This window comes from Leptodactylus fuscus, chromosome 7 (assembly GCF_031893055.1).
Source record: "Leptodactylus fuscus isolate aLepFus1 chromosome 7, aLepFus1.hap2, whole genome shotgun sequence".
Classification (NCBI taxonomy): Eukaryota; Metazoa; Chordata; class Amphibia; order Anura; family Leptodactylidae; genus Leptodactylus; species Leptodactylus fuscus.
The window spans coordinates 18,549,827-18,577,089 of record NC_134271.1 but is presented as its reverse complement, the minus strand read 5'-3'; the positions used below and the strand labels follow the sequence as shown (position 1 = coordinate 18,577,089).

Here is a 27,263-nt window from a genome sequence, read left to right as displayed (position 1 = left end):
TACAAGAATATAACTACTATAATACTGCTCCTATGTACAAGAATATAACTACTATAATACTACTCCTATGTACAAGAATATAACTACTATAATACTGCTCCTATGTACAAGAATATAACTACTATAATACTGCTCCTATGTACATGTATATAACTACTATAATACTGCTCCTATGTACAAGTCTATAACTACTATAATACTGCTCCTATGTACATGTATATAACTACTATAATACTGCTCCTATGTACAAGTCTATAACTACTATAATACTGCTCCTATGTACATGTATATAACTACTATATATGACTTACAGCCAGTAATTTACAATCACCTACAATTATAAGGTAAGTCAGTGACTAATGAGATGATACATGCGGTAACTCTGCGGTATTCTAGCTATCTGCAGTCTGTTATTAGCACCATTCACACCTGGACTGTCATACAGATGATTCTCGCGAGATTTTGTCTCTGTACGTGAGACTTTCCCACAGCTTGAAGCGTCCGCTCTGCAGCTATCGCGATATCTCGTCTCCCCGCAGACTTTGATCTCGGTCTCGCGAGATTACGCATCCAGTGTTTGCGGTGACGCACGGAGGCTGCTCCGCGGTGTTCTTCTCTCGGTGTCCGGAGGGAGCGGCCCGTATGGAGGTGTAGGAGGACGGAAGGTGAGGATGGCGGGATGTTGGCGGTGGAGGGGAGGCCTGTGGTGGAGAGAGCCCCGTGTCAAGGCCGGTACTGGGGTATCTGGCCTGGGTGGAGCTGTGTATAGATGTGACAGGATTGGGGTCCTATAACAATAGTGGGGGGTGCGGAGCTGAGGTACAAGAGACGTGTGTGGGGGTGACTGGATTTAGGGGTTACAGTAGGTGTGTGAGGAGTGACAGTATAGTAAGGGGGGGGGGGGGTGACTGGGTTTGGGGGTCACTGTAAGTGTATGGGGCCAGATAGGATCTAGGGGTTGTGGTATGTGGGGGGTTAAGTGAATTGGGGTCATAGTAAGCTTTGAGGTTACAGGAGAACGTATAGGTTGTGACTGGATTTGGGGGCTACAGTAAATATTTGGGGGATGACTGGATTTAGGGTAATGGCAGTGTGTGGGGGTTGTCCGGATTTAAGGCTGTGGGGGGGTGACTGGGCTTAGGAGTTATATTACCTGTGTGTGTGGGGGGGATATAACAAGGGTGTGTGGGTGATGGGATTTAGGGTTTCTAAGTGTACGGGGTGACCAGATTTGGGGTTACATAAAGTGTGGGGCTTACAGGATTTAGGGGATATAGTATATGTGCAGGGGTGACTGGGTTAAAGTGTGTTTATTGGGGGGTGACGGATTTGGGTTTATAAGTGTATGGGGTGACTAGGTTTGGAGTTATGGGAAGTGTGGGGGTTTACGGAATTTAGGGGTTATAGTAAGTGTCTATTGGGGGGGTGAATGGATTTGGGTTTATAAGTGTGGGGTGTTACAGGGTTTAAGGGTTATAATGTACGGGGTGACTGGATTTGGAGTTATGGGAAGTGTGGGGGCTTAGGGGTTATAGTAATTGTGTGTATGGGGGGGGTTGATGGGATTTAGGGGTTATAGTAAGAGTAGTGAGATGACTGGATTTAGGATAATAGTAAGTATATGATGTGATAGGATTTTTTTTGTGGGGAGGGATTAAGTAACTACTTGGAATGTTTTCTGCTGCAGCCTCCAGAGACTTTATAGGAGTGCTGGTCTTACACGGCCGCAATTGAGGGTTTTCAATAGCGGACACGTTATATTCATTGCGGCCTCTTACACCGCCGGATATTTTATCCATGGTGTGGCCGGGCCGCAACCGTGATCCGCAATTTATAGAACATGTCCGTAATGGCTGTGAATTGCGGCACTGCACGGACTCGCCCATAGAACTCTATGGGCGAGTGCGGCAGGTCACGGACGTCTGCGGAGCCTATGTTGCCGATCAGCAACTTGCGGACCATACATTCAATATGGCCGTGTAAGACCAGCCTAAATGATTGTGATATCTTCTGTGTGTGAATATGTCTGTAGCTGTAGAGTAGAGCGGCCTCATCCACCCTGCTACAGTAAATGGTCAGAATATGTTCAGTGTGAATATGTCTGTCGTTGTATAGGACTGTAACTTAGTATTGCACCCTTTCTCCCCAACCCCCTTTATCTTCTGTGTTAGAATCTTTTTGTAGATTTTTCAGGAAAGTTATGTGTTGTGAGTTACATAGATGTAACTGATGGGGGCGCTCTGACTGTATATGGGGCATGAAAAAGGTGGATTGTTTCTAGATTAGATGTATCTATACAGTATAGAGGGGTCATTGCCCATGTAGCGGATGCCGTGATTGTGAAACGTATGATCTCATCTTATCACATTCGCCTCCAGTGACCGCATGAAACACGTCCAAATATTTGGGGGTCTCGGTATCACCATAAATGTTCCTGTCATCTTATCTGAGCGTGGTGAAGTCTTCACAGTCTCAGACAGTTCACATAGAAAAAGTGATGGTTGTGTCACTAGTTCTATCACTGTGTTGCACAAGACTCATATAGTGTCACCCACATTGTGTCTCGCCAGTTGTGTAACCCCCTTGGGTGCGACTGTCATACCCCCTGACCCTGGCCGGAGGTCATACTTCCTATTTTCTGACCAGAGTGTGCATGCGTCAGGCATTGTATGTATTGTGCGGCTTTTCTATTGTGTTCTGTGACTCTTGACTTTTTAAGGAAATGAGATCTAATAGACACAATGGAAAGCAGGAAGAATGAGCTGGAGGGTATTATGGCGAGGATTGTTTCAGCCTTGTTTGATCTTCCCCATTTGTTTGCTTTATTATATTGCTTGGTTTTATCTTTACAAAGCGTCTCGTGATGTTGTGCGGCCTTGAAGGAACTTGATGTTTTATTAGAAATCTGGGCTGTGGTCTTAGCGTCACATCCCCGAAGCTGGTCGTAACGTCAGATAATTTCATGTGTACGCTGACTGCTCAACCACCCAGTTCGGGGCCGTTTTAGAATTTTTGTTTAGGTGCAATTTCATTTCTACATCCCACAGATCAGATCTGGGTCACATGACCCATTTTCTTCTCTTCCATTTTTGGCCAAGATTACGTTCTGTGCATCCCACACTGGATTGTGAGTGCCTGCATTGTCAGCATTAACTCCTTGAGTAGCACAGTGCATATGGGAGGATCGCCGGGACTTTGGGACCTCCACTAATGCTGTTTTTCCTTAAATAGCAGCACCCCAGCCATCAGCTGTGCAGGGAATTCCAGTATGTTATGTGAATTTGGCCCACAGATGTTCTCAGTACAGGGGATGCCCAGGAGTAGTCCTGTGAAGGGAGAAGCAGTGTAGGCAGTAGCAGTGTAGTGTTGAATTATTGCCCTGGCCCCTTCTTTATCAGCATCAGTGGTGGTCTCAGAGGTCAGACCTTCATGATCCTGAAGTGATTCCAAGCTGTTACTTTATTGGCTGAAGACACCATGGTGGGCTAATCATTATTGTCTTTCCTTTCAAATCTCAGTATTGTTCAGTGTCCTTAGTGGGCTGCTCATCGGTCTCCCTGTAAATCCCAGTATTGTTCAGTGCCCCTAGTGTGCTGATCATCAGTGGGTCTCCCTGTAAATCCCAGTATTGCATAGTGCCCATTGTGGGCTGCTCATTGGTCTCCCTGTAAATCCCGGTATTGTTCAGTGCCCCTAGTGTGCTGATCATCAGTGGGTCTCCCTGTAAATCCCAGTATTGCATAGTGCCCATTGTGGGCTGCTCATTGGTCTCCCTGTAAATCCCGGTATTGTTCAGTGCCCCTAGTGTGCTGATCATCAGTGGGTCTCCCTGTAAATCCCAGTATTGCATAGTGCCCATTGTGGGCTGCTCATTGGTCTCCCTGTAAATCCCGGTATTGTTCAGTGCCCATAGTGTGCTGATCATCAGTGGGTCTCCCTGTAAATCCCAGTATTGCATAGTGCCCATTGTGGGCTGCTCATTGGTCTCCCTGTAAATCCCGGTATTGTTCAGTGCCCCTAGTGTGCTGATCATCAGTGGGTCTCCCTGTAAATCCCAGTATTGCATAGTGCCCATTGTGGGCTGCTCATTGGTCTCCCTGTAAATCCCGGGATTGTTCAGTGCCCCTAGTGTGCTGATCATCAGTGGGTCTCCCTGTAAATCCCAGTATTGCATAGTGCCCATTGTGGGCTGCTCATATGCGAGTCTCCTTGTAAATCTCAGTATTGCACAGTGTCCTTAGTGGGCTGCTCATTGGTCTCCCTTTAAATCCCAGTACTGTTCAGTGCCCATTGTGGGCTGCTCATGTGCCTCTCCCTGTAAATTTCAATATCGCACAGTGCCCATTGTGGGCTGCTCATATGCGAGTCTCCTTGTAAATCTCAGTATTGCATAGTGCCCTTAGTGGGCTGCTCATTGGTCTCCCTGTAAACTTAAGTATTGCATAGTGCCCATAGTGGGCTGATCATCGGTGGGTCTGCCTATAAAACTGCAGGATCGGCTTCTATTTCTCTGGTGTATGTGGACGCCTTGATACCAGCTTTTATAGTATGTTCCTACCACATTACACAGGGGCCAGGTATAACCTATATTCCGTGTTGCGAACTTGTTCTATCAGACAGATGGTCACAGTTCTTTTTCTTTTAAATTTCCTCTAATGCTTAGTGGAGACAGGACTGCTTTAAGGTTATCTAGCATGGGGGATATCAGGATTATTTCCTTGGTTGCTGTCTGTAGAGAACAGGTGAGCTCAGGAGGGATTTGGATCATTAATCTGGGCAGGATCTTTCTCAGACTGGGTCAGTCAGGTGCATAGACCAAAGTGTAAGCTTATAAAGCGCTTTGACCTACATAGTACTATTTAAGGTGGAGTGGCCTATCCAGCCTGTGGGTTGTCGTCAGGGTCCATAAGCATTTGTCTGTGCCTGTTGTGTATTTGTTAGGGTGCTGCCTTTGTATATGGTCATTAGGGGAGGATGAAACCTTGTTCTAGGGTATGTGGACATGCTATGAGAAAAAGCTACAGCATGAGTTGAGCTGCGGGTTTTCTACTCGCGGTATGTTCATTTATATCGCTGCCGTTCCCTGTAGCTTTCAACCTTTGCAATGCAATGGTGCTTCAACCTTTGCAATGCGATGGTGGTGCAAACCCCCCATTTTTCAGTGTTTCTTGCATGGACGACAATTTTGAGACAAATTTGCTTGGTAGAAACAGAATTGTTGTCCCTTGCCGATGTACCCATGGAGTGATGCGTGGTGCTAGGAGGCCTTGCGCTATGTGACAGTGAAGCTATGGGCAGGTAGTGGTTCCTACCTCATAGATCACTATGATACACATTGCCCGGCCTGAACCCAGTCAGACTGGGGAAACTATATAATGTATGGACTGTATTTTCCAGGCCTGATTCCCCTGTGTGCATTGGGCCTTAATGGGCTATATCAGTTCCAATTTGCACCGATATCAACCATGTCACACCCCCTACACCTGAATATACCCTACAAACTACAAACATCTGGCCCTGTCAGCTGATGAGCAAAGATGGCCTTTAGTTTTTGTTGATGTTTTTGTGTAATACACTTGGGGATGTGAAGAGATTCAGGGAAAGGGGAAGGGTTTCTGCAGAACTTCTACAGGGAACTTCCAAAAATAACCCTAATACTAAGAAGGAACTTCAATGTTGTAAACATCTTGTAATAGAAATGTATCAGCGGATCCTGCCGTGTTCTGACTTCCCCGCTACATTGTAGCACCTGGCGCCTGTTTTATGAATGGTTCGATTTGTGGCTTTTCTGGTTGTAACTAGAATTGGCCGTCACTTATTGCAAGGTTGGGTTATCCAGGAAGTGTGAACCTGAACATAAAATTTGATGTTTACCAGGCTGTGAGATGAGCTCTGCCACACTTCTTCAGGACTCGTATGTATGTTGTGAACAGCCGAGGTCCTCACTAGAACCTGCGTGTGTTAGGATTTATTATCGAATATCACTTTATCTTGTGCCGAAAAGAGAGATTGTATTAGGGTTTAGTCACATTGGGTTACACAGAGGTGTATCATGGAAGTGTGCAGGTGCTGGGTTGTAGTTGAACGACATAGATGATGTGTGTGCCACCTGCGCCTTCACGGATTCATTAATTTACTGCAGTGATCCCAGCCTGCAAAACTGAAACCAATCGGACCTGTCCTGATCTTTGCCCCAGTATCACGGCCCCATTATAATACATGGACATATGTATTTGTCCATCAGAATATTATGGCGCTGTGTGTCTGAAGCCTAATCCATAGCTGAACCTGTATCCTCAGCAATGGCTGTCCGCTGTAATGGCCTGGATTGGAGGGGATGACCACGGCATCTAAGGGGTTAGTAAGAGGGGGCAGCTTCTTTTTTTATCAGCCCTTGCACAATGTGATTGCAGGTTGCTGATGGATTGTCCTGGTATTCAGGGGCTTAATGAAGTCCATTAGTCTGCAGTTTTGTACACCTTTAGTCACTGACTAACATAATACACTACACGACAGAAGTGTTACAGCGTGGCCCGGTTATTTTGCCATCTGGGATGCCGGTGTTCAGAAGGAAAACCAATAGTTATCTATATAGTCAAGTAAATCCCATACACTATTGCTATCTCTAGCCCAGTATTGCAGGTCCAATCACGAGGCTTGTGATTGGGCCTCAGCGGGTCAAGTGATGTTTTGATGCATAGACACGTCATGTCCCTTATGTCAAGCAGTAGACAGCAGGGAGTTGCACTGGAGCCCAGGAGAGGTGAGTATAGATGTTTGCGGTGCACACCGTTGGCTTTTCAGTGGTCTCTAGAAGTGTTGGATATTATTACATCTGGTCTGATCCATCATTTTCTCTATTTTACCTTTCTCTTTTGTAATTCTTATTCCTCATTGTTATGAGAGTGAGACCTTGACCTCAATGAGCCAAAAATTTGGGATAAAATTTGGTTCGCCCTTCTTCCGTTTCTACTTCGAGCTTCTTCTACCATTGTACTAACCCTACGTCCACATCTGTGCCTGGAAGTCCATTGTTCTTGTCCTTTGGAAAACCAGAAGAACAGAAAATGGACCTGGAAAATAGTGGACAATAGCAGAGCCCCATTGACTATAATGAGGTCCGTCAGGTGTCCATTTCTTTGTTTTTTCCAATTGAGATTGCTGAATGAGAAAGCCGGGCTTGTGGCTTACTTTCGTCCTCTGGTTTGTGACAGATCTGCTCCAGACGGACACCCCGCACAGATGTGAATGTAGCCGAAACAAGTTGCCTTGCCGTTTTTGCCCCCAGTACATATCCATGTCCTCGCATTCCCTTCATGCAGTTTCCATACATGTATAGTCATTACTGGTTGGATGGGTGGTATGGCTTAAATCTAGGGCGCAGGTTTGGTTACTAACAGTGAGCTTGCTTTTCACTCTGCATGGCCTCTTGTATTATGATCAATACTGCTGTGTTATATAGGTCATGTGTGCTTGCGGAAGAGTAGTGTGAGGAAGCTGGGAGTGGCATGGCAGGACGTCCCCATCCTTATGACAGTAACTCCAGTGATCCAGAGAACTGGGATCGGAAATTGTGTAATAGACCTCGTAAACTGTACAAACACTCAAGGTAGGTACTTGTGAGCCAGTGGCACATCATGTCCATAGTGCACCTCATTACCTCCTGGCTCCATGCTGTGTCTGGGTGCATGATGCATGATTGTCATTCATGGTCACTGGTTCATTGTTAACATTGCACTCATCTCTACTTTATTTTGTTGTTTTTGCAAAAATGTCATTATTTTAACTCCTTTCTCATGGTGTTAGGTTAATTTTCTACTGCACTTGGAGCATGCGTTAGGTTTGCATTATACCTGTGCTGGTTTAGTGGACATTACTCCATACCATTTACCAGGTGCAGGCACATGACCTGTATCCAGATGGTTTTCTGGGACTTTTTGCTTGCCTATCCTATCAATTGAGGATTCTTGGGGGTCCTGCATGTCCAGATGTTTGAAGTGGTCACATTGGTCATGTTGGGCTGATCGCAGCTTAGTCCTGTTTAAGTGAATGGGATCAGCTGCAATATTAAGCACAGCCAGTATACAAATGCACAGCGCTTAGTAAGTACCATAGAGGCTGCAGTCTCTTCAAACCGGTGATCATCTAGGTGTTGGACCCCTGATGGTCTTTAATTGGTGACTTTTCCTTGAATATCCCTTTAATGATGACTGCTGGTCTGAAATTTGAGGGTGGGTTGCTTTCCTCCAGAAGCAGCAGCACTCCAGCCCAGCTCCATTCACCTCAATACCAGGCGCAAACCAACCAGTGTTCTGAATACTGATTCTTATTTTTATGAGGCCATCTAAATTGAAAATGGGCAATAGGCTAGGATTGTTCATAGACCGTTGGCTAGCAGATTGCACAAGACACATAGGCTGGGTTGATATGGTGATTTTTGGACCGGATTTTGACGCGGAGGCCACCTCAGAATCCGGTCTAAAAAACGGCTAGCCGCATCCAGTCGCGGCATTCTGCTCCGGATAAGGCCCAAATGAATTGACCTAGTCGGGAGGGAGGTGTCACACCGCGGACGCTGCGGCAGAGAAATGGCCGGTCGCTTCTTTATTCTGCAAGCGGCTCAAAACCACTAGCAGGAAAAAGAAGTGAACGGCTCCCATTGAAGTCAATGGGAGGTGATTTTTGGACCGGATTCTGAAGTGGATTCCACGTTGAAATCTGGTCCAAATATCCTCATGTGTACCCAGCCTTAGGCGGCCATCCTGCAGTCATACACATGGGATAGAAGTCAGCTGTAATTCTGCCATTAGGTGGTGGGTTAATTTGGTGCACATATGTGTATACACGCACGCATGCTACTGTGCAAAAGTTGTAGGCAGGTATGGAAAATATTCTGCGGATGGTAGGCTTGTTCCAATCTGTCTATCTCTTCATGTCATCCCAGACAGACTGGTTGATGTAGACATCAGGGTTATATCTGTGGGGGGCCATATCATCACTCACAAAAATAAACTATTAACCCTTCTGTTTCTAAAATGCTTTTCTCTGCATCTTTTTTGTACACCTACTGAAAACCTTGCATAGTACTATGAATGTTTTTATGTATATATGTATTTGTGCATATACGCACTTTTTTTTTTTTTTACTTGAAAGCCTTCTTCCATCCACATAATGTTCCGGTGACGTTATCTGTACACGTACCTGTTGGCTCCTCTCAGTATGAGGCCGTCACATTTGATTATTTTGCCTATAACACGGAGAGCGTCAAAAAGCCATTTGGAGCCGGAAACATGAGTCACTGAGGCCAAATACCCTAACGTCTATGATTATATGTAGCATGAAGTATTCACCCTGCTGAGATCAGTAAGATGAGGAGTTGTGTATATATACATCTTTACATTCAGTTATAAATCATGAAAATGCCTTTAATGCCCCCCATTAGAAGGTAACCTGAGAGCGAGATCCTTCATCCTTGTTATAGCATATCCTGCTCTTGGTGTAAGACTTTGTATCAGGGTGGCAGGATTAGGTGTACGGGTCCAGCCCTGGCACATATGACTGGGTGATAGGTGTTAACTATATTATAATGTATCTGCAGTTATGTGTCATACATAATAATGATTCATTGAGGAACATGCAGGACCTGGCAGGAGTATCGGGTGTAAGTTTTGATGTGTTTATGTCTTCCTTTTCCGCATGAAGCATTTGCTGATCTCTGATATTGTTTGGCCTGCTAAGGATATATTCACATTTATTGCAGAAACTTCTATAGCTGAACTTCAGTTATACCTGTGTATAGGGTTTTTTTTACTTCATCAAATGCATGCACTTCTGTCTATTCAGAAGACTGGCAGTGTAGCCGAAATTTCTGCTACAACTTTGCAGCGAGTGAATACACCATCACACTACACACGATGCAAAAGTATCTTAGGCCGGGACGCCACGTGGTGTAAATGCTGTGGTTTAGCTGCCGCAGAAAGGCCGTCGCAAAAACCGTGACATTTTACAGTCGTGCGTTAGAATACCATTCACACATTGCAGAAAAATATGCACAGTGCAAACGTTGCGATGTCCAAAACAGTCGCCGTTTTGTAAATTGCAGCATGTCCGTTATACCTACAGAAGTGCTGGCGGCGTGCCTGTAATATAATATATATAATAGTATAGCGGAAGCAGAAAGTCTGCAGAGGAAACTTCTACGGACTTTCTGCGACCAGTGCTTTTTTGCTGCGGTCCACTACATGGAGCTTTACCCTTAGTGGTTTCCCGATCCCAAATTGAGTTTTCATTCTGATGACCTGTCCACAGGAAGTAATAGGAGCAGCGCCGTCCACGGCATAGTGGTGGATCTAGGAAACTGCAGTGTAGCTGTCCAATGGTCTCTCCAATGCACCTCGAAAAGGGGGAAAGATAAAGCAATAAGCGGAGTAAGGAGTGGTGTCTGAGCAGGAGCACTGCTATATCCTTAGGAGGAGCCCTGACCATGGAGGGACCTCGCTGCTTGTCATGCGGAGGGGATACGAAGTGGGCTATTCATCTGCCCCTATCCCAGGAGGATTCAGTTTGTCTTTATTGACTGAAAGCTTCACAGTTAACATAACAATCTCTGTGAAGAGTTCTTTTAGCGGGTGAATGTGACCATAGGGCGGCGGCCATCTTTCAGGTTCAGGCGGGCCTATTCATTACATTCTGGAGTATTTTATTTCCATTCCTATTTTTGTTGGCAGTTCCACAAGACATGAGGGAAAACATTGTGTCATTTCCCTTTTACGAGTTGCAAAACCCTTTTATTTAGTGTATTCACAACAGAGAAGCGTGTAAGCCGGTCTGCGAGGGCAGAATACATAATATCTCGTGTGTGTATACGCCCATTGATATCCATCAGGAGATAATTTGTGCAAAATACAGATTGATGCCAAGAATAGTAGTAATAGGCATCATCAGCACTCGCCGTGTATTACTGCTGCCTTACCGGGTGGACACGGATCTTCGTTTTCGATCCCCAATATTGCAGGTTTTTTAGGTTGCACCCCTGTCCATCATTTTTGGTCTGATATTTTACCATTACGTTATATAAATGCCTCTCGCGCAGATTCTGACTCAACGCTGCATCCGACTCATACCGCAAACAGGGCACTTGAATTAAAGATGTATTGTCGTGTGAATTGCCTATAATTTATACACTCTGCTTTTAGTTTTGCATTTCCGAATCCCCATTACGCACAGGCACCGATGAGCTGTCAAAGGTAGCACGTACACAGAGCAAACTATGTAATATTTCACTGTTAAAATTAGATGCAAAGTATTCATCATAAATATGTGAATATATGCTAATGTAAGTAAAGGTAAGCGGCGATGGCGGCGGTAAACTGTACTGTGGACTGCAGATAGAGGCTAGTCGTGTCAGATTATACCAAAGTATCCTCAGTGATGCCCAGCTGGCACCCTGGGATGGCAGACACAGAGGGTGCAGCTACCTATTCCAGTATAAGGGTAAGTTCACACTGGGGGCGGTGGGGTGGGGTGGACTTTGGCACCGAGAGTGACACGGGTCAAAACCCGCCTGCCACGACTCTCAAATGAATGGGCCGACTACGGAGGTTACTGCCGCCAGGCGGAATCCGCCTGAAGAAAGGGCAGCCCGCTTGGCCTGGCAGTCTACATAGATCACCATTGTGAGGGGGCGGATTGTGACGTGAATTATGCGCCATAACGGCCCCTAATAGTCAGCGGAGCAACTATTGAGAACAATGGGAATGAGGGAATGCATTATTGTAAAACATGCCCAAAATAAGAATAAATCTATGGATTTTTTTCCTCTTTGCTTTCTCTGCTGCTCAGTCTCATTTTTGGAATCGAAATATGTGGCATCAGCTCAGAGCGTATGTCTGTCTAAGCATGTCCCTATCTGTAACCCCCATAGTGTATCTGGTCGGCCACCTCTGGTTTAGGGCAATGTCCTGCTATCAGTGACTTGTGCACGTGGCTCCCCGGCTGATACAAATACTATTTTGCACCTCTGACATCAGGGTTGTCATAGAATTACTGAAACCTGGGATGGGGGTCTGACCCGTATGACTGGCAGTTGACACCAGGTTGAGATCCGTATCGCTGTCACTTGGCTCCTAGGTCAGGATCATCTAACAAACACTTGAAATGAGTCAGCAGCACAATTCTCAGGTGTTCTCCTTTCCCATCTTGCATTTTTATTTAGCAATTGGTTAGGCTATGAAGACACTGGGTGGGCAAGGAGTGACCACTGTAGCCTAATAGATCAGTAAAGGGGCTCTCCACATATTAGGAAGTGGATAATCTCTTTAATCTTGGAATTAATAAATAGTAATTTTTTTTAATAACCTACAGTGACCTGCATGGTTTCTAATGTGTACACTTAAAGGGGTTAAATGTTAATAACCAATCCTTAGGAATACATTATCAATATGAGTTCTACTTAGGACAGTTTACAGTGTTTGGGGCGATTGCTGTTTCTTACCCATTTTCCAAGCACAGCGCCTTACATTGTATAGTGGCCGTACTTGGTTTTGCAGCACTTGGATGTGACTGAGCAGAAAATGGGCCCCGTCTAACTGTTCCTTTATAGCATGTTGTCACAGAAGAAGTTCTAGTCTTGAGTGCTCAGTGTATATGTCTAGAGTCCAGCAGTGTTTGGTACATGTGCAGTATACCACCACGGCTTCATCTATGCATTGCCCAGGCTTCTGGATTTATTTATCGGCGCTCATTTTTCTTAGGTCGTGTTCTGTACTATAGACTCTTAGACAAGATGCTAACATAGACAGATATGGGGGGCAAGTATAGGGCGCCAAACCCCAGCTTGCTTGTGTTTTAGTGCCCTAAAATCTAATGACAGGTTCCCTTTTAAAAGAAGCGACAGGAGCAAATCTCAGGTCCTTGTAAGAACTATTTGCAAAAGCAATGTGAACTTGTTGTGGTCAATGTAAAAGTCTGTATTGAGTATTGTCCTAGCACCATGCAGAAAACTGTAAACCTGCAAATCAATAGTAAGGCTTTATTCACATGTCAGTGATTTGCATCAGTCATTGTGTGCCATAACCAGGAGAGGGTCAAAAACACAGAACATGTGCCCATCTTTCCATTTTACCTTCTCACTGTTGCTTTAGGCACAGTATCACTGGTGTGTGAATAAGCTCTAAGGGTGCGTTCACATCTGTATCTTCTGATGTGTTCTAGGACCAGAAGAATGGATTAAATAGTAACGAGTCGGTCTCATGACTGACAACAGTGGTCCCAAAGGACGCCTTTGACTGTAATGGTGTCTGTCGGGTGTCTGTTCTCGCTGTGACATCGCCGGAAGAAAGTCTTGTGCGCTGCTCTTTTTCATCCATGATTTCAGACAGTCGGACGGATGCTGGTGCAGATGTGAACATTGCCTAACTCTAAGAACCCCTAATAAGCCCGAGAATCCTAAAACTTCCCAGATAAGACTTTCCTAACTGTGCAGTTGATGTGTAATATGAATCTATGCTTTTTTTTCTGGTTCGTGGCCTGCCGTGTAATTGTTGAAGCGGTTTTCTGATGTTTGGGGTGTCTGACACCCGGACCCCACTCAGATCACTTGTTCCAGGTGGACAATGAGTGCGTGCAGCATCGGTCCTATACGAGTAATAAGTTCTGTTGTTTCACTATTTCCAGTCCTATTACTTGTATAGGAGCGGTGCTGATGCCACTAGCCGCTTCTGACACCCGGAGTCAGCTGGGACAGCAGCCTTGTGCAGGGTCCAGACCTAACAGATCAGTTTGTGGATAGAAAATCCCTTTAAGGATATAGTATAAGTAATGTCAAGGGAAAGTGGTTTTCTGGAAATAAGGATTTTATCGTCTAATTTGTGATGATGAATTTTTTGTTTGCGGTCAGTGAATGGAAGCATTCATGTTTACACCTAGAGGCCAAAAACCAGCACAAACAATGCGGAGGGTTTGTTACAATTGTTTCCAGTGTTGGAAATCCTCTGTAAGTAGATACATATGTAGCACATGCTGCCTTCTAGCGCTGATATTTTTGCTACAATGTATGTTCACATCTACAATATATGTCTGGAGTCTAGGCTGTGTGGTTTATAGAGGATTGCTTGGACTGAATATCCTTTAAGAATTGCTGCGAGACTGACACTGGGTTCACACTAGCGTTGGCCTATCTGTTGTAGCGGTCTGTCGGAGGGCATGCACAACGAACAGCCAGACCACGACAACAGCGGTCACGTATGGAGACTGACCGACCCCATTAACTATAATAGGATCCGCCATGCGTTCGTCCTTTTAAACTCCAATTTTGGACGCACATTGCCACTGAGACTCCAACGCAGATGTGAACGTTGCCTTATAAGGTGTTTTCTGCCTCTAGATATAAACAGAATCCTATTTCTATTCCTTGGTGGCAAGAGGTGATAAAAATGGCAAGGAATTGAAACCCAAATATTAGAAAGTGGCCGAACCTTTCATTCATGGCGTATACATGTCGTATCTAACCATAAATGTAGGCTCATGTTACTTGTATGTCAGATACAAGATTCATTTCACCCTAATGCATATTTTATATTCTGCATTTACCCCTTTTAAAAATAGGGATCCTGCTTTTATTGGCTTATTCCTGGGCTAGGAGGATGACTATAATACTTGTGGGCCAACCCATGATGCTATAGTGTTGGAAAGGTTTCTGTCCACTGGTTTGTGGTTGAACTTTGCATTAGTGTTGATAGTTTGTGGCGTACTTGCCTCCTAATGCGCTATATATATATATATATATATATATATATATATATATATAGTATGTTTCTCACAGGGATATAGTTTGCAGAACGTCAGAAGGATTTGTCTGTATATTTGGGTTCCTCTTCCGAGATCTGGTTGTAAATTCCTCTGGTGAATGTCACCTAGTGATCGGAGATGTATAAGGAATCCCTGGCGTTTATTCCATTCACAAATCTTGTCCGCTTCTCTGCCGTGTGACATGGCTGATAACAGAGAGTAATAAATTAGTCATCTGAACCGTTCCGTTCCCCTTTAAATTTTGCTGCTGTTACCCCGATAGCTGACACTTTTATGCAGAGGACTGCAGCATTCCTTTATGCGTTGTCATCCGTATTATTCCCTTTGCTTTCTTGTTCTAGTGATACTACATTATTGATGTGTTTTTCCTCCAAAAATGAGACTGCAGATATGTATAAGAGCCCCTCAGATATAATGTTCCCTGCTTTTCTTGCCCCCTACACCCTCTATGCCACCCATAGTTTGCTGCTTTATGGTTTATTTCATGTGTCGGACTGCAGCATTCCCTTTTTTTTTACCCCATGATAGGAGTCTTTCCAGCAAGTATTCATTCATCCATGGTCCGGGGTACTGTCGCTGAAGTCCTTCTGCTTCTGTCAATGAGCTAGTTGCTTCCTAAATGACAGAGGTTTAAGTCATTCTTTCGAGTAATCTGCGGCAGCCGCGGCGGCAGATCTGACGAGTTCTACGAGAAAATCTTGTTAGCCTGAGAATAGCTTAGAAACAACCCCCCTTCCTCCCCTTCCCGTCTGTATTCTGCCTGTCACCGTGGGACATCCAATAGCAGCCAGCTGGTAAAACTGCTCTCACAAAGCAGCACTAATGGGGTGGTGTGGCTGGAGACGTCAGCCCGATCACTACGCCAGGCTGAATCACGGATTGTGTGAAAATGAATTGTATTAATATCTGGGAGGTGGTGGCTCCTGTATAGCTGCCATTGAGGCACGAGGACATCCAGACACTGTATACTCCTGCCGCGCTAGGATTGCAATATGCTGAACTTTACAAGGAATGCACAGACATGCTGACCCGGCTTTTGGACAGTCATTGTTCGATGCCACTCAATTCCTTTGTGCTCTTGTAGCAAAGGTGTTCCCGTGCATGAGTAGTCCAAGCACAAGGTGCGTATGTCTCCATCGCAGGTCTCACTTTGGGGAGGGGGGAGGTTAGAAGTCATCTGTCAGACAGTTGCAGCTTTCCCGGCGAGAGATGAAAGACTTCTCTTTGCGTGAATGGTGTATGTGATATTGTGCGCCGTTCTTTGTTCAGTTTGTTGTCACTTTGACCAAGCCTGCGGTCAGCGCTGTCATTTGTCTGTGGTTTGCTCCTGGTTCATAGTGCAGTCCTGATGTGTAGGTGAATACTGCGCACTGATGGGGATTGAATGCCCTATGAATATAGATAAGGTCCCTTGGTGTACCCACAGTGTTAATATTGCCCATTCATTAGATCAGCTCTGAGGAATACCTATCACTTTATTGCACATGACTTATTGCAAGGATTGTTGCATTGCTAGATCTGTAGATAATGCTGCACTGTACGCTTCTGCTTTGGTGATGCCGATGGGTATAACTCACCGGACTGGTGAAGAAAATACTCCAGGATATGGCTTTGTTGGAAATCCTTTGTGTCTGCTGTCATACCTAGGCTGTGCTTTTAATCTACTTTACATACGGCGTGCAGCAGACATCTGGCCGGCTGCCTCTCATATGTTGCTGTCTTTCAGCCGTCTCCTCTTTGGCTATTGCAACACCGAACACTTTCTTCTATGCCAGAGTATATCTGGATCTATGTTTATAGTTCTGAAAATCCCCGAAACTAGACCTGGGTGCAGTCTGCGAACAAGAGGTCTCTCCCTGCCCCCTAACTCTTAAGGGTCCGCTGTTCAGCTGAGAACTGCACGGTGCAATGATAGCCAAGTCTTTTGGATCTTCTAGGATTTGTTTGGGGGAAAATTCTTGGCCTGGGTGTTTCTGAAGGGTCAGGAGGCATCTAGGTATCTTGCCTGCAGGGGACTCCATGTAAAGTAGTTTAAAATGAATTTGGGTGTGGGTTTCTTTCTTGGAATCTGCCCCAGTTTCGTATTGTTTTTTGCATGTGAACTTTGTCTTTTTTGTACTTGTACAGTAAGTTATTTTGTCCTGCCTCTTGAGCCCTGCTGATCCTTGTGGATGTGCTTCCTTTTCCAGCACTCCGTCTCGAGGAGCTAGAGCAGGCGCTGGCCACACAAAGATGAGTCTCCATGGTGCCAGTGGCGGTCACGAACGTTCAAGAGATAGACGCCGTTCAAGTGACAGATCTCGAGACTCATCCCATGAAAGAGGAGAGAGCCAGCTGACTCCCTGCATCCGAAACGTTACCTCGCCTACCCGGCAGCATCAGAGCGGTAAGTTTCCTGATACAAGGCTCGGGTACAGTATATCACATGTGCTCATTTATCTGCCTGCAACCTTCACACATCCTGTATCCTGTCTTATTCGTGTAGGAGTTTCTCTGAAATTGAGATGCTATTTTTATGGAAACGTGCACTCGGAGCATCATGGCTCATGCTGTATAGCTTTCCGCTCTGCCTTATACTATGACGCTGATTTCTTCAGCACGGATTAAGGGCAACTGCATCGGAGTTGCAGTAAGAAAATTTTTCTCTCATGCCCCCACCCCCTGTCCTTGTCTTATCTATGCCAACATTTACATTAAGAAAAGGGGGCGCTCTTTAGCCCACATGGGATTTTTTCTTATATATCATGTAGGGTGAACAAAAAGTATAGAACGATGGGGCAACACGGTGGCTCAGTGGTTAGCACTGCAGCCTTGCAGCGCTGGAGTCCTGGGTTTGAATCCCGCCAGGAACAACATCTGCAAGGAGTTTGTATGTTCTCTCCTTGCTTGTGTGGATTTCCTCCCATTCTACAAAGACATACTGATAGGGGAAAAAAAATGTACATTGTGATCCCTATATGGAGCTAACAATCTACATAAATAAATAAAATAATATAGATCAATGATCTAGTCTGTGCAGATATGTATTTATGAGGGAGGTAGAAGAGGAATATTGGCAGCAGTATACCACCATTAAATGGCCGCTGAGCGCTCTTCAGTGTCATCGAGTAGCCGTAATATTAAAAGCACGAACGGGTGAAGTGGTTGATATCTTATGACAATGGCACCTGTCAATGAGTGTGATCTATATCGGGGCAGGAGGTGAGGGGCAAGTAAGGGACACACTGGTCATGGATGGCCTAGGTTCACTTATGTGTATTTGGAGCTAAAGCTAGGAATGTGGTCCAGTCCTGCAAAAAGCGTTCCTATGGGGTGAGTTAGAAAAGTTCCTGATCGTATATGAACACTTTATGATAACCTGTGTCCATGCACAGCCCTGTCCACCCCCAAAAGCCCCCACAATATAAATATTAGCGTCAGCAATGGACAAAGGTGGCCTAGTCTGATGAATCATGTATTATGTGAATGGCCAGGTCATGTGCAATATTTTAATATAGTACTGCCTAAGCTGCTGCAGAACTTCTTTTAATTTCCAAAGATTTCAAACCGTTTTATTGGCAAGGTTTCTTTCAGCACTTTTCTCCTAGGACCTATTGAGAGGTGTTACCCGCTACTGCTACCCTGTAATGGTTCCCTCCTGATCTGCTGGATATAGCGCTGTAATGTTTATCCATGGTAACTGCATCATTATGTGACTGATTCACACTTCACATCTCTCCACATCCAGGATAAACAAAGTTTTCATCATTTCTATTCCGCCCCCCCCCCCCCCCCCCCTTTTAGACAATATTGGCAGAGAATGCTACAGTGTCGGGTTTCGTGCCAAAAAAATAAAATGTTCCACCGTTCTGAAGATATTAGCTCTGGGATTGTAATGTCTCATGACCCGTCCTTAGGATAGGTTATCAATATCAGATCAGCCAAATGAAGGGTCTGTATATTCCTGTAAAGGCTGTGTCTGGCATTGAGCTGCAGAAAGGCCACTGATCAGCTGACAGGCAGAGAATGGAGCAGGTAGCAGACAGCTTTGGTCTGTGTAGTAGTCACACTAGGTACTGCAGATCAGCTTACATTGACTTAAAGGAGTTGTCTGGGGAGTATTAAATCACCTGGTCCTGGGGATGTTATTTGATGGAGATGCCATGACCCTTGGGTCTTATGATCCCAGGCAGCATTGGTAAAACCAGCCCCCATAGCACGGGTCATTAATTGGGCGAAACAATGGAAGCCAATTGCTGCCTTGAGGGTTGTGATGCTGCAGGTCCATCAAAAAAGCATCCCCGGGACCAGGTAAGTGATTTCATACTCCCCGGACCAACCCCTAAACTGCAGTGACAGTGCTGTCTGCTTCCCTCCTTGTTCTGTGTCTCAGCAGATTAGTGGGGGTGCTGGGTGTTAGACCCCACCAATCTTATAGTGATGACTTATTCTTAGGATGGGTCATCCATAGTGTTATAATATTGCTGGTGAGATGGGAAGAACTGACCCCTAGGGTAGGACATTCAGTAACATCCGGGGTTGTGGAAACAGTGTAACAGAGTGGGTTTTGCTGCTCCTATACATTTGGGAGCTACAGAAGCAGCAGAGCTCACTTTGCTACACTGTTTCCATATATGTAATTTAACTCTATTGATGTTACGGCTACAGTATATAACATGATACAGTATAGAAGAGCCGTGCTTGGCTGTTTCTCTAACTCTTGTCCTAAAGATAGAAGACAACCTAACCTCTCATGGCCATTGTGAGCCATTTCCATATTTAGGTCGTTTTTGTTTTTTTTCTTCTTTTAAATTGTGCACTAAATACTATTTTATTGAGCAGATTTTCCGTCCCCGTCTCCAGGTATCCGGCCTTCATCTATTCCCTTCTAGGTATCGAAGTCTTTAAGAATTGTCACTAAATCAGTATGACGCCTTATCATGTGACAGAGCTGTACTCTATTTCCAGATTGGTGGGGGGTGGCTAGGTCATTCTACCGAGGTCTTAGATTAAATTGTATTTTCTGCAATTGATTTATTAGGTCTTATGGTTCCGGAGTCTCTTAAATGAGATCATTATGGATCATCTGTAAAATAAATCTCGGCAGCGGGTCCTGAGGTGACCCTCCTCCAGCACATACCAGATGATATAATATCCGCAGTCTATAATAACTCAATTACATTGTGCCAGCGTAAGGGAGCTGAAGACACGGCCTAGTGTGCGGACATTGAGAGGTTGTGCAAGGTGTGCATGTCCGCTCTGTAACACCGAAGCTGCTAAGACGCCTCATAGGCAACAATAGCTTCATTCACTAACCAATTGACCAAGGGAGGGGACAGTTCACGTTCATTTTATTTAAGATTTACCTGTATTTCCTAATTCCATGATCCCAGCTTCCAAGTGTGCGATGCATTTAGGTAAATGATTTGGGCACATCCAGTGTCTTGCCGCCTTATGGTAACTGTCTGGGTTAACTTGCTGGAAATCTTAAGTGATTGGAAACTCAATTACTCTTACGCATAAATGTGGCGCTCTCTATACGTCTATACCTGACAATGTCTCGCCTCCACTCCCAAGTGCTTAAAGAAAGACTTGATTTTCTTTTATAGATCGAGAGAAGGAATACTGTTCATCCCGGCCGAGCAGCCCCCGCCCTCAGAAAACCTCCCCCAACGGTTCCAGTAGTAGCGTTGGGCTCAGTAGCCGGAACAGTAGCCAGTCGAGTTCGGAAGGGAACTGTAAGACGGCTGGGGAGATGGTGTTTGTGTACGAGAATGTAAAGGAAGGAGCGCGGAACATCCGCACCTCAGAGAGAGTCACCCTCATAGTGGACAACACCAGATTTGTTGTAGATCCGGCCATTTTCACGGCACAGCCAAACACAATGTTGGGCAGGTTGGTATTTTGCATTTTGCTCTGAGGCTCTTCTCTTATGTCTCTGGTTTACGAAGCCGACAATGGCTTGCTGTCATCTCGCTGTCGGCTACCAGTTTGGAGCTGATTTATAATTACCTAATTAACAATTCCCCCATGTCATGTTCTTAATTAGACTTATTCCTTTAAGCTGCAAGATCGCCAGGGGGACTGTAAGCAACCAGTCTGGAATCAGAGTCCCTTCCACATCTCATGGGCTGGAAGTCCCTAGTGTGGGGGACGTCTGAGTCTGCCCCTGCAGCAGATGGGGATGGTTCTGATAACTTAAGAACTTCTTCTAGTTACAGGATTTGTCTACTTTTGCAATAAACATCCCTATGTGTACACCGCTCCCCTCCAGACCTTTGTGTCCCCATAGGACCAGACTACAAATGAACTGTATTCTGTTCTGTGGTCGTGATGGGAAAGCTCCTGGCACGTATGACTATAGCCATAAGGCTATGAGTGTCCTGGACCAGTGTGGTGTCTTGTACAGTTGCCCCAAAAACTGAATAGGAGAAACCGCTCTGACTAAAGGATCAGACTATACAGGGTTTGTAGTCTGGAGACAGATCAGATTTGTAGCTGTATAAGTAAAGGGGGTTTTCCTGTTCCAAATTGATTTTTCCTACCGATTGACCTATCCAGAGTAGAGGTATGTGATTTGGGAGGGTCTGACCCCCGGACGCCACACAGATCAGCTGTTTCAGCAGCGCCTGGGCGCTCAACGTTAAAAGCAGTGGATGCGTGCAGGCGCAGCAGTCTTGTCCAGACACGGCTGGAACAGCTGATCTGTGCTGGGTCTGAGTGTCAGACCCCGACAAATGACATGTATACTAGAGATGAGCGAACACTGTTCGGATCAGCCGATCCGAACAGCACGCACCCATAGAAATGAATGGAAGCACCTGTGACGCTGACTTTGCCGGCGGCTAGCCGGCATCACAGGTGCTTCCATTCATTTCTATGGGTGCGTGCTGTTCGGATCGGCTGATCCGAACAGTGTTCGCTCATCTCTAATACGTAACCCATGGATAGGTCATCGGTCTGAAAAACTGATTTGGGGCCGGGAATCCCTTTTAAAGTGGAATCAGATTTTTATTTATTTTTTTTAAATGAAGACTATTTGCAGAATTTCCTCTCTCGCCTCCTAATGCACTTGCTACCTATAATGTGACAATCTCATTGTGCAGGATGTTTGGATCTGGCCGAGAACATAATTTCACACGTCCTAATGACAAGGGAGAGTATGAAGTGGCGGAGGGGATCAGCTCTACCGTCTTTCGGGCCATCCTGGTGAGAATTTGTGCCGTTGGCCGACATATTTGTTGCTTTCCTCCTCCTCTGACTTTCTCACCTTTTTGCCCTGAGGTTTTTTCTCTGTTGGTCGCTCCATCTTGCAGATACGTTCTGTGCTCTGTGGTGTATCAGTCTCCTTTCTTATTCTCTGTATATTTCTTACTTTGACTCTCTTCCCTCTTTATTCTGTTGCCTGCTCCTTTCGATCAATGTGAAAATGACTTCAGCTCCATGTTTACTGCAGCCTCTTGTACCTACATATCATAGAGTATCTGTCAGCTCTGCTGAGACGTCTGTCTTTAAGAATTTTGTCTTGTTCCTCTGTTATTCCTCCTGGGAGTGTGTGAATGTATCGCCTACTGGACGTTCCTATTCCTTTGTCGTAATGGTGGGCCCTACAGTCAGACGCAGTCCAGTCGTAGCTGTCACTGTTAGACTATGTAGACACAGGTATTCTATGACATCATCAGAGTACAGTGGTGCAGGGTAGACGTATGTATGTATGTACGTACGTCTGGACTGTGACACATCTCCACTGCAGTACCAGTCATGGCAGGCAGGTGGCATGCTTACCCATTGACCATCATATAGATGACACCTGGAAGGGTCCACTCATTGCACAGATTTGATGGGTTCGTCTACACCCACTTGCAAGTGCCCCGGCCCTCCACATGTACACTCGCCCAGTCCCAATATCTGTAATATTATTATTTTTAGATCTGCAGTAACATTTGTTTATCCTCTGAGGCGTTCGCTTCGCTCGTCGTCCTTCGCCAGGAGCCCCGCCGCTATTCCCGTCTCTCACGTATCACAATAGTCTATTTTCGGTTTTCCCCTCTCTTATTATTTGCAACTTGCTGAAGTGTGTTGTGATGCGCTCGCACAATATGAGATTTCTGGAGAGTGGATTATCGTGTTGTGGCGGCGCGGCAGTTTATATCATCACAGCACTTAAGAGCGGCATTCGAGAGGCCGAGACGTCGAATCCTCATCTCCTGTGCTGCTGCTGCAGTGTAGACGTAGTCTATTGAGTGATGACCATCAGTACCAGGCGGCTGCACCATCAGTCAGTCTATATCCACGTGTCATCAGCAGCAGAGGGGGGCGCTATTATCTTCTGCACCTGGCAGAAAGTTTGATGTAGCTGGCCCTTTAAGTGCAATAACTGTATACAGGGGGGTCTGGCACATCCTCCATTATGTTATTGTACAGATGGAAATTTTGGCCAGAACTAATCGAGATTTTTTTTCCCCCAATATCCCAAAGCCCTTCCCTCTTCTTTGAACTGTCAGGGATCATTAAATTTGTCATGTTCTCACCAGGTAATGAGTAATCTTTTAGACACTTTGACTCCCCTGCGAGTGAGCAGCCATACTGATACTATCTGCCAGACAAAATTGTTTTATGGGGTTGTTTGGGACTATGATGGTACTCTTGACTTTCTCTTCTCAAGCCAGTGACTTTATATCTGTCACATGACCATACTGAAGCTCAGTCTCATTCCAGTGGGGCTGAGCTGCAATACCAAGTCCCACCAGTATACAGAGTATGGCGCTGTGCTCTGTAAGTAGTGGCGAGGCTGCAGCAATCAGTATCGTAGTCCTGGACAACCCCTTTAAAGCAGGAAATATCATTGGTTGGAGCAATTGGGCAGGAGAGGTTGTAGGTGTTACATGGGGGGGGGGGGGCTGGGGATATGAGCAGAGATGGAGCCATGACATCGGAATTGGCCCCCACCGCCAGGTTACTCAACCCCCTCTCTCCTCTCCTGTTTGCACATGTGCTATAAGGTTGACCTTACTATAGTGCAAATAGGACGGGAGGGAGGGTCTGGTTGTGATCACGTGACCTGGGATCAGGACTGTACAAACAAAAAAAAAGCACTACTGGATTTTCTTGTGTCCAGAAGGGTCAGGGTCACAAGGTGATGGCGATGTGAGGGAAGGATTCTGGGAAATGCTCCTATCCGTCCCGTGACGTTGTGTCTGAATCCGTAAACTCTTCTGCTATTCTCGCTTGTTTACGGGCTTGTAATTGTGAGTGTGTGTGTTTTTATTTTTTGTAATTTTTTTTTGTTTTTGTCATAAGGATTACTACAAGACGGGGATAATTCGCTGCCCAGACGGAATATCTATTCCCGAGCTCAGAGAAGCATGTGACTATCTATGTATCTCATTTGAATATAGCACTATCAAATGTAGAGACCTCAGTAAGTATCCGGCGGACGCTTGTCTGTCTGTCCCGCTCCTTCATCTCACGCCTTCTCTCGTGTGGCAGCGCAGATCAATGATGCAGTCACCATCTCTATGACATCTCACTTCTCTCTTCCCCCTGACATTCACTTTCTGCGTCCTGTGCCTTTAAATCTGTCCGACCTTCTGTGCCTTTTATATCTGTGGATATTTATCACTGGAACTATTTTTTTTCTTCCTCTTTTGTTGCATTCCCTAAATGTGGCTTCCATATTCCAGGTGCCCTGATGCATGAATTGTCCAATGACGGGGCCCGGAGGCAGTTTGAGTTTTACCTGGAGGAGATGATCCTGCCCTTAATGGTCGCCAGCGCTCAGAGCGGGGAGCGCGAATGCCATATTGTGGTGCTAACCGATGACGATGTAGTGGACTGGGATGAAGAATACCCGCCGCAGATGGGAGAGGAATATTCTCAGAGTACGTGCACTTATTTACATTTCTACTCTGCTTTTAGAAAGCAAAACTTCACTGTTTTGGGACAAGTTCAAGGTTTCAAAGGTATCAAGGCTTTGTATACATGACTGTGTCCTTTGTCAATGTGCTAGCCGTGGTTTTGGCAGCCAGCACACTGACACGTTATATTTGTAATGGTCCATGTATTTAGCATAGGTCCATGAGCTTGGGGGAAAAATTCAGGTAGGTCTTGTACCTGGCCATATTGTCCATATCATCCGTGTGCCTTCCAACTACTGACCTGGCACAGGTGGCACACACATCACCCAAGTGCCGTCCAACCATAGTCCTAATCCAAGACTGGTTTTGTATACACACTGGCATTAGATACTGCACAATTATTGAGACTGTAATAATTGTGTTGTAAGGAGCGCGAGCTTGAAACCTTGAACTTAGTCAAGCATTTTCTGTCCTCCAAAACGGATTTGATACTGGTGACCTATCCACAGGTAGGTTATTAGTATGTGATCTGGGGCAATGAGACACTTGGACCCCACACAGATCAGCTGCTAATGGATGAGCAGTGTGTGCAGCGCCGGTCCTATATAAGTAATATGAGCGGCGATGCAGTTATACTCACGGCTGATCTGTTTGGGATCCAGGTGTCTGACTCCCACAAATCACATACTGATCATCCTAGGAGAGATCACTTTTGGGCTGGAACACCCTTTTAAAGATTGTACTTCATGGGCCAAAGTCACCGCCCAGGTAAACTGATCACATTGGGTGGCGATTATTTAGAACAGATATTCATCATGCTGTAAATATGTAGGTGATAGTAATGGCCAATTCTCACAAAACTGCAAAGATGTGGGTGATGTACATGTATAAATAATACATGTTATACTGATGGGAGGATTTATGTTTTTTTTTCTCTCTCCAGTTATTTACAGCACCAAATTGTACAGGTTCTTCAAATACATAGAAAACCGAGATGTAGCAAAGTCTGTTCTGAAGGAAAGAGGCCTTAAAAAGATCCGGCTCGGTATTGAAGGTGAGCACTCCCCTGCACCCCCGCCCCCTCCAGAATACTATACGATAAATCCCAACCTACAGAGCATTGCACCTTCAGCCTCAGATGGACTGCGGTCTATTGGATTACTCCTACAGGTAGCTGCTGATATTTTAGTGACACATCCCTGCCTACAGGGGGTGCTGCATATTATGCCCTGAAGAATGCTAAAGGGGCGGGCAAGTAAAATTTTAGCTGCTACCTGCATTTCGTAGATTAAATTTGATTTAAGGGCAAACGTTATAAGACGACCCGCCACCGGGGGGGCACCCTGCAATTGTGTGAGTTGTGTTATCTAGTTATGTGTATTCACAGGCAGCATCTTACCTCTATTTCTCTATTCTAGGGTACCCGACATACAAGGAGAAGGTGAAGAAGAGGCCGGGTGGGCGGCCAGAGGTCATCTACAACTACGTGCAGCGGCCCTTCATCAGGATGTCCTGGGAAAAGGAAGAGGGCAAAAGCCGGCATGTGGACTTCCAGTGTGTGAAAAGCAAATCCATCACAAACCTGGCCGCAGCTGCCGCCGATATCCCACAGGACCAACTGGTGGTTATGCACCCAACACCTCAAGTAGACGAGCTCGACATCTTGCCTAATCACCCCACCCCGGGCAACAACGACACAGAACCAGACGGGCAGAACTCCACCTTATAATCCAGGCTTCACCGCAGCTGCTGGGAGCGTGTGCAAAAGGCTACGTGTAATCGGCCGTCGCAGGAAGCGAGATCCACCGGGCACTGGCGATGAGTCGGTCTTGTTTTCTACAATCATTACACAAAAAAAGGGAGGGGCAAACGGCGCTCCGGTGGGCACCGCCACACGTGGGACATGTAATATACCAATGAAGCGTTCTGGTCGTGCTGTGTGGACTTTTTATTTTTCTTTTCAAAGACCAAAGGAGCGAGCGGAGGTTCCGGCTTTGTCGTGTGTTTCTGGTGGGCTTGTGATGTCGGCTGTCTATTCACTTCTCCCCCCTCACGTTGTCAGGATCCCCCCACTCTGCTATTTATTGGCAGCTGGAGGATATCACAGGGTCCCCCCACCCCCCATTACTTCTTTCGTAGTGGCACTTTATGGATGGTTTCAGATGGTGTTTGTAAAGTTATTTTATAGTATATTAGAACTAACTAAGAAAAACATATAGTGATCTTATTAATCCCCTATAAATGTCTTCACGGAGCACAAGCGGGCGGGGGGGTCTCCTCCAGCACTTACTAGGGACGGCCCCTCCTCCAATCCCATTATAGTAGGTAACTGCAGTGTTTGGAGCGGTCAGTGGGGCTTGGAGCAAGTGATGCCTTACACCACACAATCTTTCCCGGGTCAGGTTTACCAAGAGAATTCTTTATGAAATAAATGATTGTATGTTTTGCATTTAAAATAAAATGTCATTATTTTAAAAGGTGGCTGTGACAGTGCGGAGGGGGCGGCCAGGAGGGCACGTATGGATCTATGATGAGGGTAAGTCTCCTATATGTGATCATTGGGGATGGGGGGGCTTAACAAATCCGCTGTCTGAAGAGGCCACAGTATGCCTGAGCGAT

General features: G+C 45.6%; 1 protein-coding gene across 4 annotated transcripts; it reads left to right on the top strand.

Annotated features, from left to right (window-relative positions):
- The first annotated feature begins 543 nt into the window (after positions 1–543).
- Positions 544–27,145, top strand: BTBD10 (BTB domain containing 10). 4 transcript variants are annotated; one of them, XM_075281302.1, is made up of 9 exons: positions 544–665; positions 7,463–7,609; positions 16,998–17,194; positions 20,397–20,682; positions 21,894–21,996; positions 24,088–24,208; positions 24,471–24,668; positions 25,588–25,698; positions 26,063–27,145. In XM_075281302.1, exons 2-9 carry the CDS (start codon positions 7,509–7,511, stop codon positions 26,371–26,373), a joined length of 1,428 nt encoding a protein of 475 aa, XP_075137403.1. In that variant the 5' UTR covers positions 544–665; positions 7,463–7,508; the 3' UTR covers positions 26,374–27,145. The 4 variants fall into 4 exon arrangements, with proteins under 4 accessions (XP_075137403.1, XP_075137406.1, XP_075137405.1 ...); XM_075281304.1 differs by lacking the exon at positions 544–665 and adding an exon at positions 5,898–5,918; XM_075281305.1 differs by lacking the exon at positions 7,463–7,609 and having other exon boundaries at positions 545–665; positions 26,063–27,139.
- The last annotated feature ends 118 nt before the right edge of the window (positions 27,146–27,263 follow it).